Below are 14,591 nucleotides of genomic sequence, written 5' to 3' on the forward strand. Positions count from 1 at the left end.
TCATGCCTCTGAGGAGGCTTATACTTCTTCACCAACTGCCAACAATTGAATTGGTTACATTTCAGGAGCTTCAGAATTAGTTGGTTATATTGACTTGAAACTTTGTAGGTACAACAAACTCCATCAGTACATCTGCACAAACTGATTGTTCAGATTGAGCCCTCTACATCAAGAAGGTGAAGGCACCCGTGTGACAGTCAATGATGCTGATTGGGCTAATCTGCCATTCTAATTTAAGCATTTGCAGAAAGCTGCTTGCATTTGTGCTGATTGCTGCTCCCCACCGAGACTTAGAAAAGCTTGCCGCTTTGTGGGGAAAAGCAGTTAGCAGCACACATTAAAGCAGCTGTTGCTTCACCTGCTTCAATTGGAATGACAAAGAGGCCCAATCAACATTGATCCTCAGCTGGGTTCCATCACCTGCTTGCTGTGGAGATATCAATCCAAACAATCAAACAAAAGGTCTGTTCAGCTCTGCCTCATTTTGTTGGTGAACTTGAATCTGCCCAATAAATCTGGTCCTCACGATTGCATCAGAACAGCAGTAAGTAATTACATTTCATAAAAAGCATCCAATAACATGCAGCACCCATATCATCATTTTGTGAAGGATGGTTTGAAAATCCCTGCAGTTTTCTTTATATAACCCTTTATCCAAGTTACAAGGTATAGAGATTCTAGTGATGACAGCACGGACATTGTTTAATGTATACCCTGTTATCAAACCACTCAAATATTGAGAAACTGTAGGTTGTGTGGTGAACTATATATGTTTACTAAAACACCAATGACCAAAGATGATTTGATTTTCTTCTTCTTTTTACAGTTTGGCAGTAATGAGCAATGAACCACGTTCTTTCACGTCTTAATGTTTTTCTGAATTTAATTTCTTCTTTGTCATAAGAACTCTAAATGTGAAACCCACAAGTCAATCCAGACCTCATGAGGCACCTAAGGAGGGTTGAGGGATTCCAGAAGGCCCTCATAAAAGTTAATTTACTTCAAACTGCCCAGCCATGTGAAAATGTTCCCTCGTCAAGGCCACATTATCTACTGAAAACTCCGTCGCCTAAAGGAAGAGTCTTGATGTTGAAAACCATAACATGAACCAGGTCATGTTCCTGCTGCTGCATGGCTTACTCCAGGAATGCCAGTATTTCAATCCCTGCAGGAGGTACTGAGCACTTAGTGTGAATGTTTACCAGTTCGCTGTCAAGGTAGTTTATTGAGTCCCATTTCTGACATCCCACATCCTGGTAGCATGAGGAGACTAAGGACATAACCTCTCTTTGGATGATTGCCTCTCCATGGGCTCGTAGAAACTTAACCACGTTTGTGTCAGAAGAGATGATGTTTGAAGACCTTGCCACCTACAGAAGAAACACAATCTAACATAAAAAGCAAGAGGACAACTATGAAAACCTGAGAAATTATTAGGGTGATGAAGCCTAGCATGTAAACAGGTTATTTTATTTTTTTTTAACTCAGTGAAGTGAACAAAGAAATCACAAAGCACAAACTAGGTATCAGTTATCCCTTAAGTTCTTCAGTCTACTGATAAAGGAACATCTTTTTAATTAACAAAGGGCCACATGCTGACAGTGTGGTGAATGGAAAGAGTTTAGAAAGATTAACAGCATAATGGAAAATATTTTTTCTAGGAATGGACTTGGTACAGTTGTTATCAAGAACATGAATACAGGACCATATATTAATGTCATTGATGTCACGGGTGGAATGTATAGAAATAGCCCTGCATGATTACTTGCCATCAAACCTCACTTGGTAGCATTCTTAACACCTTCATAAACACTCACTATATTAATGATTTTAGAATCCTTCCTAATCAACAAAATAATGCATATAAGTATTCATAACACTGTTGTCAAGTGCATTGCCATAACACATTACTATATTCAGGCAAACTGGTAATATCTAAATAACTATGGTGCATGTAAGAGATGCTTGCTATATGTTTTCCTTGTATACTCTTAATTTTTTATTACTTTCATTACTAGTTATGTGTTGCAAAACATTCTAGCAGATCAAATAAACAAAAAAAGCATAGCAAATCATACTTAGAAATGATTTATTATGTTATGAAATCAAAGCATATGAAAAACATGTTTAAAATGATGGTGCACTACTCAGACATTTTAATTAATTTTTAATTTAAATGCAGATTTATTCAGATAGTGTCTACTAACAACTGGAAAATACTGCTTTGTGTTATTGTTTGATAAACTTCAAACAAATTCCAAATATCTGATTTTAATGCAACTGCCATTGATGCACAGATGAGAAAAATAGCATGGATATCATGGACTGCCCAGTCCCTGACCACCTCCTCAAGACTCACCTCTTCAAAGAGCACCTGTAGAACTCCTCTGTTTGTATCCTGGGACACTATCACCCTTCATGTAAATGTGCTTTATTTTGCTCTTATCTGCCCCCTATTTTACTGCATTTAATCCTGTACTTCAGAATACTGTAATCTGCCAAGTGTTTAACCTGTAGTACTTTGTATTTAATCACATCCTGATGTAACTATCACTATTTAATCATATCCTGATGTAACTATCACTATTATCTGCTGTATTATTGAATTGTGGTTTGTCACACTTGTACTTTGCTTGAACAAAAGTTATTGTATTTCTTGCTCTTATTGTATTACTTGTATTGTAACACTTGAAATGTATTTGCTTACGATTGTAAGTCGCCCTGGATAAGGGCGTCTGCTAAGAAATAAATAATAATAATAATAATGGATTATTTCATAGGAGGCTGAGACACCCTAACCTGTATAATTAGCTGGGTGGATATGTCTGTTTTATTGTTCCCTAGATAAGAAACTTTGAGATATTAAAGCCTGTAGAAGAATCTTACCTGTTAGACTATTTAACTGCCAGGGAGACATCAATGGGATACAATGGCAGAGTGAAAGAAAATGTCATTAATTGAATCTCTTGAATGAGCACAGCAATGTAGCTCATTCACCCGACTGCTTTAATAAAAGCAGCATAGTTCAAGTTCAAAGTAGTGAGGGCTGACAAGCAATTAAAATTGGATTTTTATTTCAGGCAAGCAGTAATTTGGTCCACAGGTAAAGAAAGCTTGTTAGAGGTTAGCTTGTTTTAGAGAAAATAAATTCAATCTTAATCAGTACTTGATTTTTAATTATAAACTTTAATATCACTTTGGCTACTACTGCCATTATTTGTTGATGTTTTAAAATGGTTCTTTGTTTGCACGGCCTCAGCCATGGTACTGTTTTAAAATACATGTACTAATTAATAGCACAAATAACACAATAACACAAATAGCATTTGAATTGAAATGCAAATTAATAGCACAGGAATTCAAATTAAGAGAAAGCATTGAGATAATCTGTACACAGTTAATTAAGATGCTTTAAATGTTATTGATGTGATTGAGCGATATAATGAAAGAATGAATGATTTCAGAAATAACTGAATGCTTTTACTGCCTCTATGCAACAAAGGGAAACTAGATGTTTTGTTAACAACTGCTTCTGATGGCTGCACTGTTATTTATTTAAATTTGAGAATACAGTTATGTACCTGTTGATTCATGTTGTAGGTTTGGGGGTTTTGAAGTGTACTGCAATCCCTCTTTTATATTTATTTTTAAAGGCAAATGGGGAGTAAGATTGTTGTTTGTTGTAGTCCATACAGCTAGGAGAATCTGGTTGTAATATCAAGCCTTGAAGATAGTTTTGTTTATTTGTGTGGTCATTGTATAATCCTGTAATCAAAAGAGTACACTTTTCTGTGCAGTCTTTGGTGAAAAAAGAGTTGGTCTTTTTTGGAAAAACAAAACATTATTTTGGCTTGTGAAGTCTTAATAAGTGGCTTCAACCAAGGCACTTTAAACCTCCGACAGTAATTAGCTGTATTATTTTAGAGTAGGGTAGCAGCAATTGTGAGTAACAGTAATTTGAATTGTGTCTGGAGACGTGTTAATCCTGGGTCTCAACTGGAAGCAGTTGAAATTTATTTAAAGTGTTTTGTGTTTTATGTTCATATTTAAGATACAGAGTTACTCAGTTCAAATGGAATAATAGGATACTCGGCTCTAAATGACTAAGATTCAACTAGCGCGGTTCCTAATTGTGCTCAGATTGTGTTGTTGGAACACATTACATTGCAACATTGTATATGAAGGTTTCAACAAGACCTCAGTAGTGGTTATCTGATTATGGTAATGAGGATAAAACCATAAATTGCAGACCATTGACTAGATTAAATGCGAATGGGTAATAATTACCTAATAAGCACATCTCCCCAAATACAAAGTATAGTTAAAGCCCTGTTCTGAAAAGTAGTTGAAGGAAGGGAATTAATCATTAATATATATATATATATATATATATATATATATATATATATATATATATATATATATATATATATATATAATCAATTGCTTACCTTAATGATTCTCCACTCTCTTGTCCTAGCATGATTAACATCCTATGCTTTCACTACATTCCCTACCCAAGATTTGTTTTCTCAGACTACAGTTTTATACCAGGTCTAGCAGGCTATATTTTACCAGGCCTCTACTGAAAATGACTGGGAGTCAAATCTGTATTGCAACATATTACCGCAGTGGTTTAAATACATCTGTGATTGATTTTTTATAATGATAGAATATTTTAATAGTGTAGATGTAAAAAAAAAAAAAAAAAAACTAAGGCTGTAAGAAAATCACGGGCTGTGAATTTGTTGCTGAAACTGCAACTTTAACACAGACCACAACTTTTTATAGATGTCGCAACTTTTAATGTGACTACAATGTTTCTATCATTTATATGTAATTTCATTGCAAAATAATGCTGATAAATAAACTGAAACAGAAAAGGAAATGTCACTCTTACCTTGTCTTTTGCTAGTGGGGGATTGGTATGCCTTGTCATTCTCTCTAGCCAATCAGTGAACTTCTTTCCCGTTGCTATGGTTAGCACCGGGAAAGAAGACTGTGGGCCGTGATGCAAGTACTGTACTGTGCTTACATTCTTGCTGTTAAATTTTGTGACTGAAGGTTTATTGCCGTCTTGCAAATACTGTAGTGGCTGTTCAATTTTGTGAGTGAGCTTTCATTGTTATGCAAGTACTGTATGTTATGCGTCATTATTGTTAGCTGCAACTCTTCACTTGTAATGAAACACTGTGTAAAACGTTTTATTTCAAATGGTGATAAAGAGGGAGTCTTAAGAACTTATGTCCTGGTTATCTATTTGTATGTTTTTCTTATTGTTGTTTTTGAACAAATGAACAAAAATCCACCTTGAAAACGAGTATATATACGTGCAAACTGTTTATATTTATGACCGCGCCTAAACCTCAACTTTAATACAAATATACAGAAAAATGTGAACACGGCATATCATGCAATTCTATTTCATTCAGTATTAAAAAAGGGGAGAGAGAGTCTAGCTCTTGTAACATGGTTTAAAGGTTTGATTAGCTCAAAGCTGTGGTCATACCAGTTTGCCCCACCCTCATTTTTGGTACCAGACCGCAGCTACTCAATTCCAGTTGCAGGAAGTGCCTCCAAACTCGAATTAGCCAATTGAGTGGATTTGCCCATCACTGCTCCAGTGGTCTAGCTGCAATCAGATGACATGATCTAATATTTGCACGTACTGACTATAATGTTAAAAATAAAAATGTTAAGATTCTCAGTACAATAAAAGGGAAGTAATAATATAAATAAAGATAATAAGAGTTAAGAAATGGACTTGAAAGCTTTGGTTCACACTCCTATAGTGATTTTCAATCAGAAAGAACATTTATTTGCACTGGGTATCTGATTTCTTTTTCTTTTTTTAGCATTCAGAATAAACTCAAGCTTTAGTAAGAAGATTGTTGTGCACAATTATTGTTATATTTGCATGCAGACTCTTCCTCAGCTCTGTAGAACATTCAGTAAGCAATTGTATTCACCTTTGAAGTACACACCAATGCTTGTTCAAGGTCAATTCCATGAATATTAAAGAGTAAATGCAAATTACACAGGGGTCAGTAATTATATTGCCTAATGTATATTTACATCAATTAGAAATGCTTGTTAGATGGTATAAAAAGAAAATCCTTTAATAGTGCAGCATGTGTGCTATTCAACTTCAATCGTTCTTGTGCACATTAAGCTGAAAGGGAAGCATTTATATTTCCAAGAAGTTACTGTACAGTAATTGTTGAGTTTAGTGGAGTATTATGTCTAGAATATTTTATCTGAGTTAGAAAGGTTTTAATATTTAATTGTTATTATACAGTCACACATACAGACGTGCTCAAATTTGTTGGTACCCTTACAGCTCATTGAAATAATGCTTAATTCCTCCTGAAAAGTGATGAAATTAAAAGCTATTTTATCATGTATACTTGCATGCCTTTGGTATGTCATAGAATAAAGCAAAGAAGCTGTGAAAAGAGATGATTTATTGCTTATTCTACAAAGATATTCTAAAATGGCCTGGACACATTTGTTGGTACCCCTTAGAAAAGATAATAAATAATTGGATTATAGTGATATTTCAAACTAATTCGTTTCTTTAATTAGTATCACACATGTCTCCAATCTTGTAATCAGTCATTCAGCTTATTTAAATGGAGAAACGTAGTCACTGTGCTGTTTGGTATCATTGTGTGCACCACACTGAACATGGACCAGAGAAAGCAAAGGAGAGAGTTGTCTGAGGAGATCAGAAAGAAAATAATAGACAAGCATGGTAAAGGTAAAGGCTACAAGACCATCTCCAAGCAGCTTGATGTTCCTGTGACAACAGTTGCAAATATTATTAAGAAGTTTAAGGTCCATGGAACTGTAGCCAACCTCCCTGGGCGCGGCCGCAAGAGGAAAATCGACCCCAGAGTGAACAGAAGGATAGTGCGAAAACGTTTGATTGCAGTGATTGCCTCTAAAGGTTGTGCAACAAAATATTAGGTTAGTGGTCCCACCATTTTTGTCCATGCCATTTTTCATTTGTTTTCTTATTTACAATATTATGTTGAATAAAAAATCAAAAGCAAAGTCTGATTTCCATTAAATATGGAATAAACAATGGTGGATTCCAATTACTTTTGTCAGTTTCAAGTTATTTCAGAGAAAATTGTTCGTTTTTTGTGGAGGGGTACCAACTAATTTGAGCACGTCTGTATTTCTAACCTTGTGCCTTTGCTTTAGGTCTCCAAAAAACCCAGAGCAGAAGATCATCAAGCGAGTGATTGCTCTTGAAGGAGACATCATTAAGTAAGTATTTTTCTTTGGTCTAATAGCTAATAGCTAGGTTTCAGACTATGCTATATCTTGTATGTTCTGAAAATGCTCGAATGCTGTACACTGACAGGCCAAGAAATTGGAGAATATACGTAATATTAGAAAATCCCTGATCCACTGGGCCTATGTAAGATGTATGCCACTGTTGAGCATCAATCACAGGAAAAGGACCTCAGTGACATCACAAGGGGCATGATAGTGGGTGCCTGTGAAATCAGCTTGCTCCTGCTCAGTAACTGCATTGACAATGTGTCTATCAAGTCACTTGGGTGTTCCTTGAATGGCAACATTGCAGAAAACCACCACAGTTCTGGTCGCAAGTGGGCCATTATGAATCGAGCCCACTTACCTGTTCAAACAGCTGAAGAAGGGCTTTTGCCCAAAACGTCCTGAAAATAAAAGATTTTTTAATCTTTTAAACTTTTTGTGTACATTTTTTAAAAACCTTTTCTTTAATATATATATATATATATATATCATACAGTGGACTCAACCTTCAACGCTGTAAAATATGCACTTTTTTCCATTCCACAGTTCTCTCATCTTTTGTATATTTGCCTTTGACCTCTTTCATACTCTTAACTAAATCGGCCCAAATATCCGTATAACATTCACTATGTTCACAGTAGCACCACTGAATGCAATATTAATGCTTTCTTCCATTTCCTAAAAACGATTTCTGAATAAATTCAAGAAACATGTTTCCCTGTGCATGCTGGGCTTATGGTAAAGTCTTTACTGAATGATATACAAATGTACAGGACTGTGTTCCATTGGAGACAAATCATACATTTCTGCATTGCTAGTATTTTAAGTATTGTAACAATGATACTTTTGTTACAGCTCCAAACAGTTTATATATTGATTTTTGTTAGTCCATTGCATGACATTTTACAAAACTGTCAAATCTGAGTTGGCAGAGACATTCATTGTAAATTGTTCATTAAAGTGTTTGACTTGACAGTTTTGCACTGGAAGGTGATCTTGAAATGAGACTCGAAAAGGTTCACACTGGCAGAACTAATGGGTTTTTAGAATTGATCACCCTGGTGGTTATGAGATTTAAAATGAGAATTGGGCTGAAATGACTATTATCTTTTTTCATTATTGTCGAGCAGTGAATTTCTGACACTGTTTTGCTGCAGTATGTTGTGTGATGAAGCTGCAGTGCATTTTGTACGTGATGAGTAGTACGTCTTTAAGATGTGGATTCAGCATTTGAGAAACATAAAACACTGCCCTTTTTTACGTTGGTGTTGCTATGACATTAAGGTTTCTGTTAGTTAGGTTTCAGTTAACCACATACCTTTAATACCCCATGCATGTACTCTTAAATGTGATTCAAATGTGATTGAGTCAACTGTGCGTTCTTTGCAATACATATTTCATTATTGTAAGAGAACAAAAAACTTTAATGAAAGTTTTGTGAATTCTCTACAGTATCTAATAAAAAGATTTAAAAGAACCAAAAATTGGTTTAAAATGAATCCTTAATGGGTTCCAAATGCGTTTCTGAGAAAGCATGCATAAAATAACTACATGTACATTACTGGTGATAAATACATGATCAGCTTGCAGCACATAACTTTAATATAATGAACTTTGAATTAAATTAAATATCACCAGTTCTTGTTGTTTTTAAAAAGAATATTTAGTACAAATAATGAACGAAGAGTAAGATGGATAGTCCTTTCATGTGTTACAGGACTGTAGAGTCTATTTAAATAATCTAAACACTGGCAGATACACATACTGCCCTGTTTAGATCATTGCCCTATATGAGATGGCTTTATATTAACTCAGCCTGTCAGAAGACGTTTTCTTATTTATCACTGATTGGTATTTAATAACATATAGATAGCAAAGGAAAAGGAAAAGCATGATTTGTACTTTTTATTATTACTTGCCGACTTAATTTTTTTGGAATAATACGAGTATCATCACAAACCTATTAAATACAGGAAATGGAAATGGTTGTTGGTGTTGAACCTGGTTATCCTGTGTTGTTGAAAGCTCAGGGGTTACGTAATAGTAAATTGTGTGAATCGACTGGAACTTTCAGTTCAGAAGGGTCGTTTTCTGGGACATTTCTCACTGTGAATAAACACAGGAGAGATGCTGTACAGTAGCATCAGTAATGTGAGATAATAACCAAAGCTTATGTGCAGCAGTTTTACAGTACAGGAATTTGACCTTGACCTTATAGGACAGAACTTAGTGCCTGTAAGGCTGTTCTATGCAAACTATTCATTGAGATGAGAAGCATGTATAATAATTGTTTTGTTTAAAAGTTATTTTTACATATTGATTCTAATAGTGATGCGCATATATATATATATATATATATATATATATATATATATATATATATATATATATATATATATATATATATATATATATAATGCAAATGTACACAGTAGTCTCCGCATATAGGAACACCTCCTAAGAGAACACTTTGGCTAAGAGAACACCTTTGTGGTGAAACTGATTTTTCCCATTGTAAATGCTCCGTCTAAAGGAACAGGAACTTCACTTAAAAGAACACCATTTTGGCACCAGTAGCAATTCATTCACAACTGATACAGTACTGTTTTGTAACCTGATAACTCAAATTCAAATGGTTTATTCACGCTTTCCAGAACCACCATCATTCTGTATTCTGATTTCCATGAGTGCATCTCATTGCTACACAATGGCATGTAAACAAACGGCAAAATGCATTCTGTTAAATAATTTGTGCATGTTTTTAATATTGCTCCTGTACGGTATTCATAATTAATCTAGAGCTGCTGCTGCATTTTTTAACGTGTGTGGTGCTGTGTTAATTTAGTTTGACAGTTAGTTTATTAACGTTAGTTTGTCTGTTACTTTATTATTATTATTATTATTAGTTTATTTAGCAGACGCCTTTATCCAAGGCGACTTACAGAGACTAGGGTGTGTGAACTATGCATCAGCTGGAGAGTCACTTACAACTACATCTCACCCGAAAGACGGAGCACAAGGAGGTTAAGTGACTTGCTCAGGGTCACACAATGAGTCAGTGGCTGAGGTGGGATTTGAACCGGGGACCTCCTGGTTACAAGCCCTTTTCTTTAACGACTGGACCACACAGCCTCCTCTATTATAGTTTATTAACATACACTTGCCTATTGCTTTTCTCTTACTTACTCTGTTCATTTCATATCTTGATGCACGTGCGTCATGACAAGTAATCCATATTTATTTAGTTCTTGATTCATATGGTGTCTGGTTAAGAGAACACTTTGTTTGCTTCCAGAGGGGTGTTCTCTTAGCCGGAGACTACTGTATATATACTACTGAAAAGAAAAAAAGTCTTGTATAGACAGTGGGGCAATTTCCATGGAAAAAGATAAATAAGTTTCACCTTTTTCTCACTCTATTTAGGTTGTTTCCTACCTCTTTGTTGTTTCCTACTGTCACCGGTGTTAATGTAGTACAGGCTGTTTGGATAAGTCAGACACAGCAGATCGGTAACTGGCCTTAATTAAATGTGTTCTCAAGTCCAAATCAAAACAACAATACTTATTTTTTTATTATTTTGGACATTTTAAAGTTGTTATAAAACAAAGATCGGTGGCAGTGTTATCTGAACTCAGGAGGCGCTGCTCTGTGCTGAATTTCAACAGCACATCACTGGATTGGAACGTAAACAAATACACATTCGATACTAGACTCGCTAAGCATGTTATTCCACTCATGCTATCCCACTCCTGTTATAACAAAAATATACCCCACTCTGGATATACCCATGCGTGTGGTATCTATGTATTTAAACAATTGACAGCATTCATATCTAGAATGCTGATGGGTTTTCTATATAAAAAAAAAAAAAAATCCTCTGACACTGGAAGTATGAAAGCTGTTAATGAGTTCAGGATATGCCTTTTAGTAACAGTCAAGATATTATCAAATGCACTTTCTTAAAACCAGATGATCAGTGAATGTTAGACAGCAATTAAGAGTAGCGTGACTTTCTTCCTTCTAAATCCTTGTCTTTCAAGCGTGTGGAATGGCATTTGTGGCTCTGTCAATATAAGTAGAGGTATTTGCTTTTATGATGACAAGGCACTTGCCATTTGAAAGAAAGATCACTTTTATACCTGAAACCTACTGTAAGTAGAAGGGCACATTTAAACACCATCTTGACATTAACTTTTTTAAGCACTGATCACACCTGTCTAAACCATTGTACAATGAAGCCGTAATATTTTTCACATACAGTATTTAAGAACAAGGACTTTTTTTTATGATCAATGATGTTTTTATAAAACCGTAATACTAGCTACAGAACAATGTTTTGCCTGTATTAATCTACAGTATATTATGTGTGCCGGGATTTGACTTTTCCCTGAAGGGACTGAAAAAGACAGGTATTTTTTTATTGGAGCTGTCCTTGTCATTCCCTTGTATTGGGCGGGGAAAAAAGCCTGATAAGATCAGATGGCCACTTGGTTCTTGTGACTGTAAATACAGATTTTTATTTTATTTAATGCTGAAATAAGTTAATCTGCTTTTATTGTCTATGTTTAAAATGTTCTAACGACACAAAAATAGGAGGAGTGGCAAACACTGTTGAAGCAGCAAAGGTCATTCAAAATGATCTAGACAGCATTCAGAATTGGGCAGACACGTGGCAAATGAAATTTAATAGAGAAAAGTATTGCATGCGGGCAATAAAAATGTGCATTATAAATATCATTTGGGAGATAGTGAAATTGAAGAAGGGAACTATGAAAAAGACCTAGGAGTTTATGTTGACTCAGAAATGTCTTCATCTAGACAATGTGGGGAAGCTATAAAAAAGGCTAACGAGATGCTCGGAAATATTGTGAGAAGTGTTGAATTTAAATCAAGGGAAGTAATGTTAAAACTCTACAATGCATTAGTAAGACCTCACCTAGAATATTGTGTTCAGTTCTGGTCACCTCGTTACAAAAAGGATATTGCTGCTCTAGAAAGAGTGCAAAGAAGAGCGACCAGAATTATCCCAGGTTTAAAAGGCATGTTGTATGCAGACAGGCTAAAAGAATTGAATCTATTCAGTCTTGAACAAAGAAGACTATGCGGCGATCTGATTCAAACATTCAAAATCCTAATATAGACAATGTCAACCCGGGGGACTTCTTTGACTTGAAAAAAGAAAAAAGGACCAGGAGATTAGATAAAGGGGCATTCAGAACAGAAAATAGGAGGCACTTTTTTACACAGAGAATTGTGAGGGTCTGGAACCAACTCCCCAGTAATGTTGTTGAAGCTGACACCCTGGGATCCTTCAAGAAGCTGCTTGATGAAATTCTGGGATCAATAAGCTACTAACAACAAAACGAGCAAGATGGGCTGAATGGCCTCCTCTCGTTTGTAAACTTTCTTATGTTCTTAAACAGAAGCTCAGTACTGCTACACAGGCTCTATTTTATTTATTCTAAATAAATAAATAAATAAATAAATAAATGAAGTTCAGTTTTTATCAATTGAATAAACCCCCAGAAATGCAAAAATATTAGGTCTCCAGACACAGGCTCACTTCTGTGTGACCTAAATGTTAGATTTCTATAAACCTTATACATTAAGGGGCCTATGTTGATTATTTAAACAGTGGCATCATGTTTAAATCACCATTGTGCCTTGAGGAAAGGTACATTAGGAACATATATACTTCTTAAATGTGTTAAATCCATTGTGAAATCCAGTGCATACTATAGATACTGGGGTATATTCAATTGACTTAAAGAGTGGCAGCTGTAAAGACCGCCACTTTTTTAAATATAAAATATTTTAGATATTAATAGGATCAAACCTGCCGCTTTACTTACTTTTTAAAGACACATTACGTTCAAGGGACTCACACACACTGTCAAATCCACCTTCTTTTAATGATTTGCCATTGTTTAGATAAATTAAACAGACCCCACTGTATCAGTGCTAAGGTAACAAGGTAGAATCTCAGGCAAAAGAATGGGGAATAGAAAATTGGTGTTAACATTTTATGCATTATATTACAGGCAGTGCTGTAATTGAGGGAAAAGTAATTTATTCCTGAAAACACAAGGTAGGTTGTTAAGGGTTATTGTTAGACACTAAATTTGTGGTGAAAACCCCAGTTCAGGACCTGGGATAAGATTATTTATTGATCAGATTAAAAGCTTCGTAAAACTGTTATTTGAAATAAGGCAGGTAGATCAGGATTGTGGTGGACACAGGCAGATGGTATTTGTTCGGTGTGAATTTAAAGCCTGCTTCTTAATGAAAGGAGTGTAGCAGGGTTTGAGTGACAGGGCTTTAACTTGGTGATTTCATACAACGCACAGTAAAATCACATAGATCACAGGATATTTCATCACTTCTAACTGAAAGGCCACTGGGAGATAAAGATAGAGATTGTTTTTGGTCTAACCCGGCAAAATCTAAATATGAGATAAACCGGTCTTAATTTCATCCTCTTGTCATATGTTAAATGCTAACCGTGGGGCTCTGTTTATATCAATTTGTGTTTATGACAGCACTAACATCTTGAATGGGATATATTGGATTTTAATTGATTTATATCAAGTCGACTGAAGCAAGGATCATTGCATTGCTTCAATTTCATGTTGTTCTACAGATTAATGAGTATTAAAGGACCAGATTTGATGAATAATGGTAATTTTATAAAGATGTACACCCACATCTTCCAGGCTAGAAAGCAATTAACCAAACTACAAAGGAGACATTCAGACACTAGGTTAGGCTATTTCACCCTAACAGTGCCACTGCACATACAAAACATTGCATGTATATTCAAATGGCTAGTGTCTATGTATTGTGTTTTATGAGGGTCTTCTTAAATAGTTCAATAGTTTTAGCTGAAGATAATGCAGCAATACCATAATTTAAATATGATAGTGTAGTTATGCAACCCTAACATACACACTTTTAGGAAATGATACAGTCACAATTTTTATTAACTGTTAGCAAACAGGGTTAGGTTTAATAAAAACCTGATTTAATTTGCTAAACATTACTACAGTAACAATTTGAACTGATTTCAAGCATATGATTGAATGGGTATTGATCATCAATAGGGCTCTCGTTGTTGATTGATCATACATAGGGTTCGGTGTTTGCAGTTTTAGCTGGCCTATTATGTATTATTAACTAACAGTTAACAGAAAATACTGTAAATAATGTACATTAACATGTTTATTAAGAACATAAGAACATAAGAAAGTTTACAAACGAGAGGAGGCCATTCAGCCCATCTTGCTCGTTTTGTTGTTAGTAGC

General features: G+C 35.1%; 1 protein-coding gene across 2 annotated transcripts in view; it reads left to right on the forward strand.

The window, feature by feature from the left end:
- The window catches only part of immp2l (inner mitochondrial membrane peptidase subunit 2), a 234,301-nt gene that overhangs the window by 192,128 nt on the left and 27,582 nt on the right, over positions 1-14,591 (forward strand). The window contains exon 4 of one of the 2 annotated variants that reach the window (XM_034026179.3): positions 7,210-7,275. The exons of the other annotated variant lie outside the window; for it this stretch is intronic. Within the exon in view, the coding sequence (XP_033882070.1) occupies positions 7,210-7,275 (66 nt within the window). The remainder of the gene's footprint in view (positions 1-7,209; positions 7,276-14,591) is intronic. 2 annotated transcript variants of the gene reach the window in all.

This window comes from Acipenser ruthenus, chromosome 7, assembly GCF_902713425.1.
Source record: "Acipenser ruthenus chromosome 7, fAciRut3.2 maternal haplotype, whole genome shotgun sequence".
Lineage (NCBI taxonomy): Eukaryota > Metazoa > Chordata > Actinopteri > Acipenseriformes > Acipenseridae > Acipenser > Acipenser ruthenus.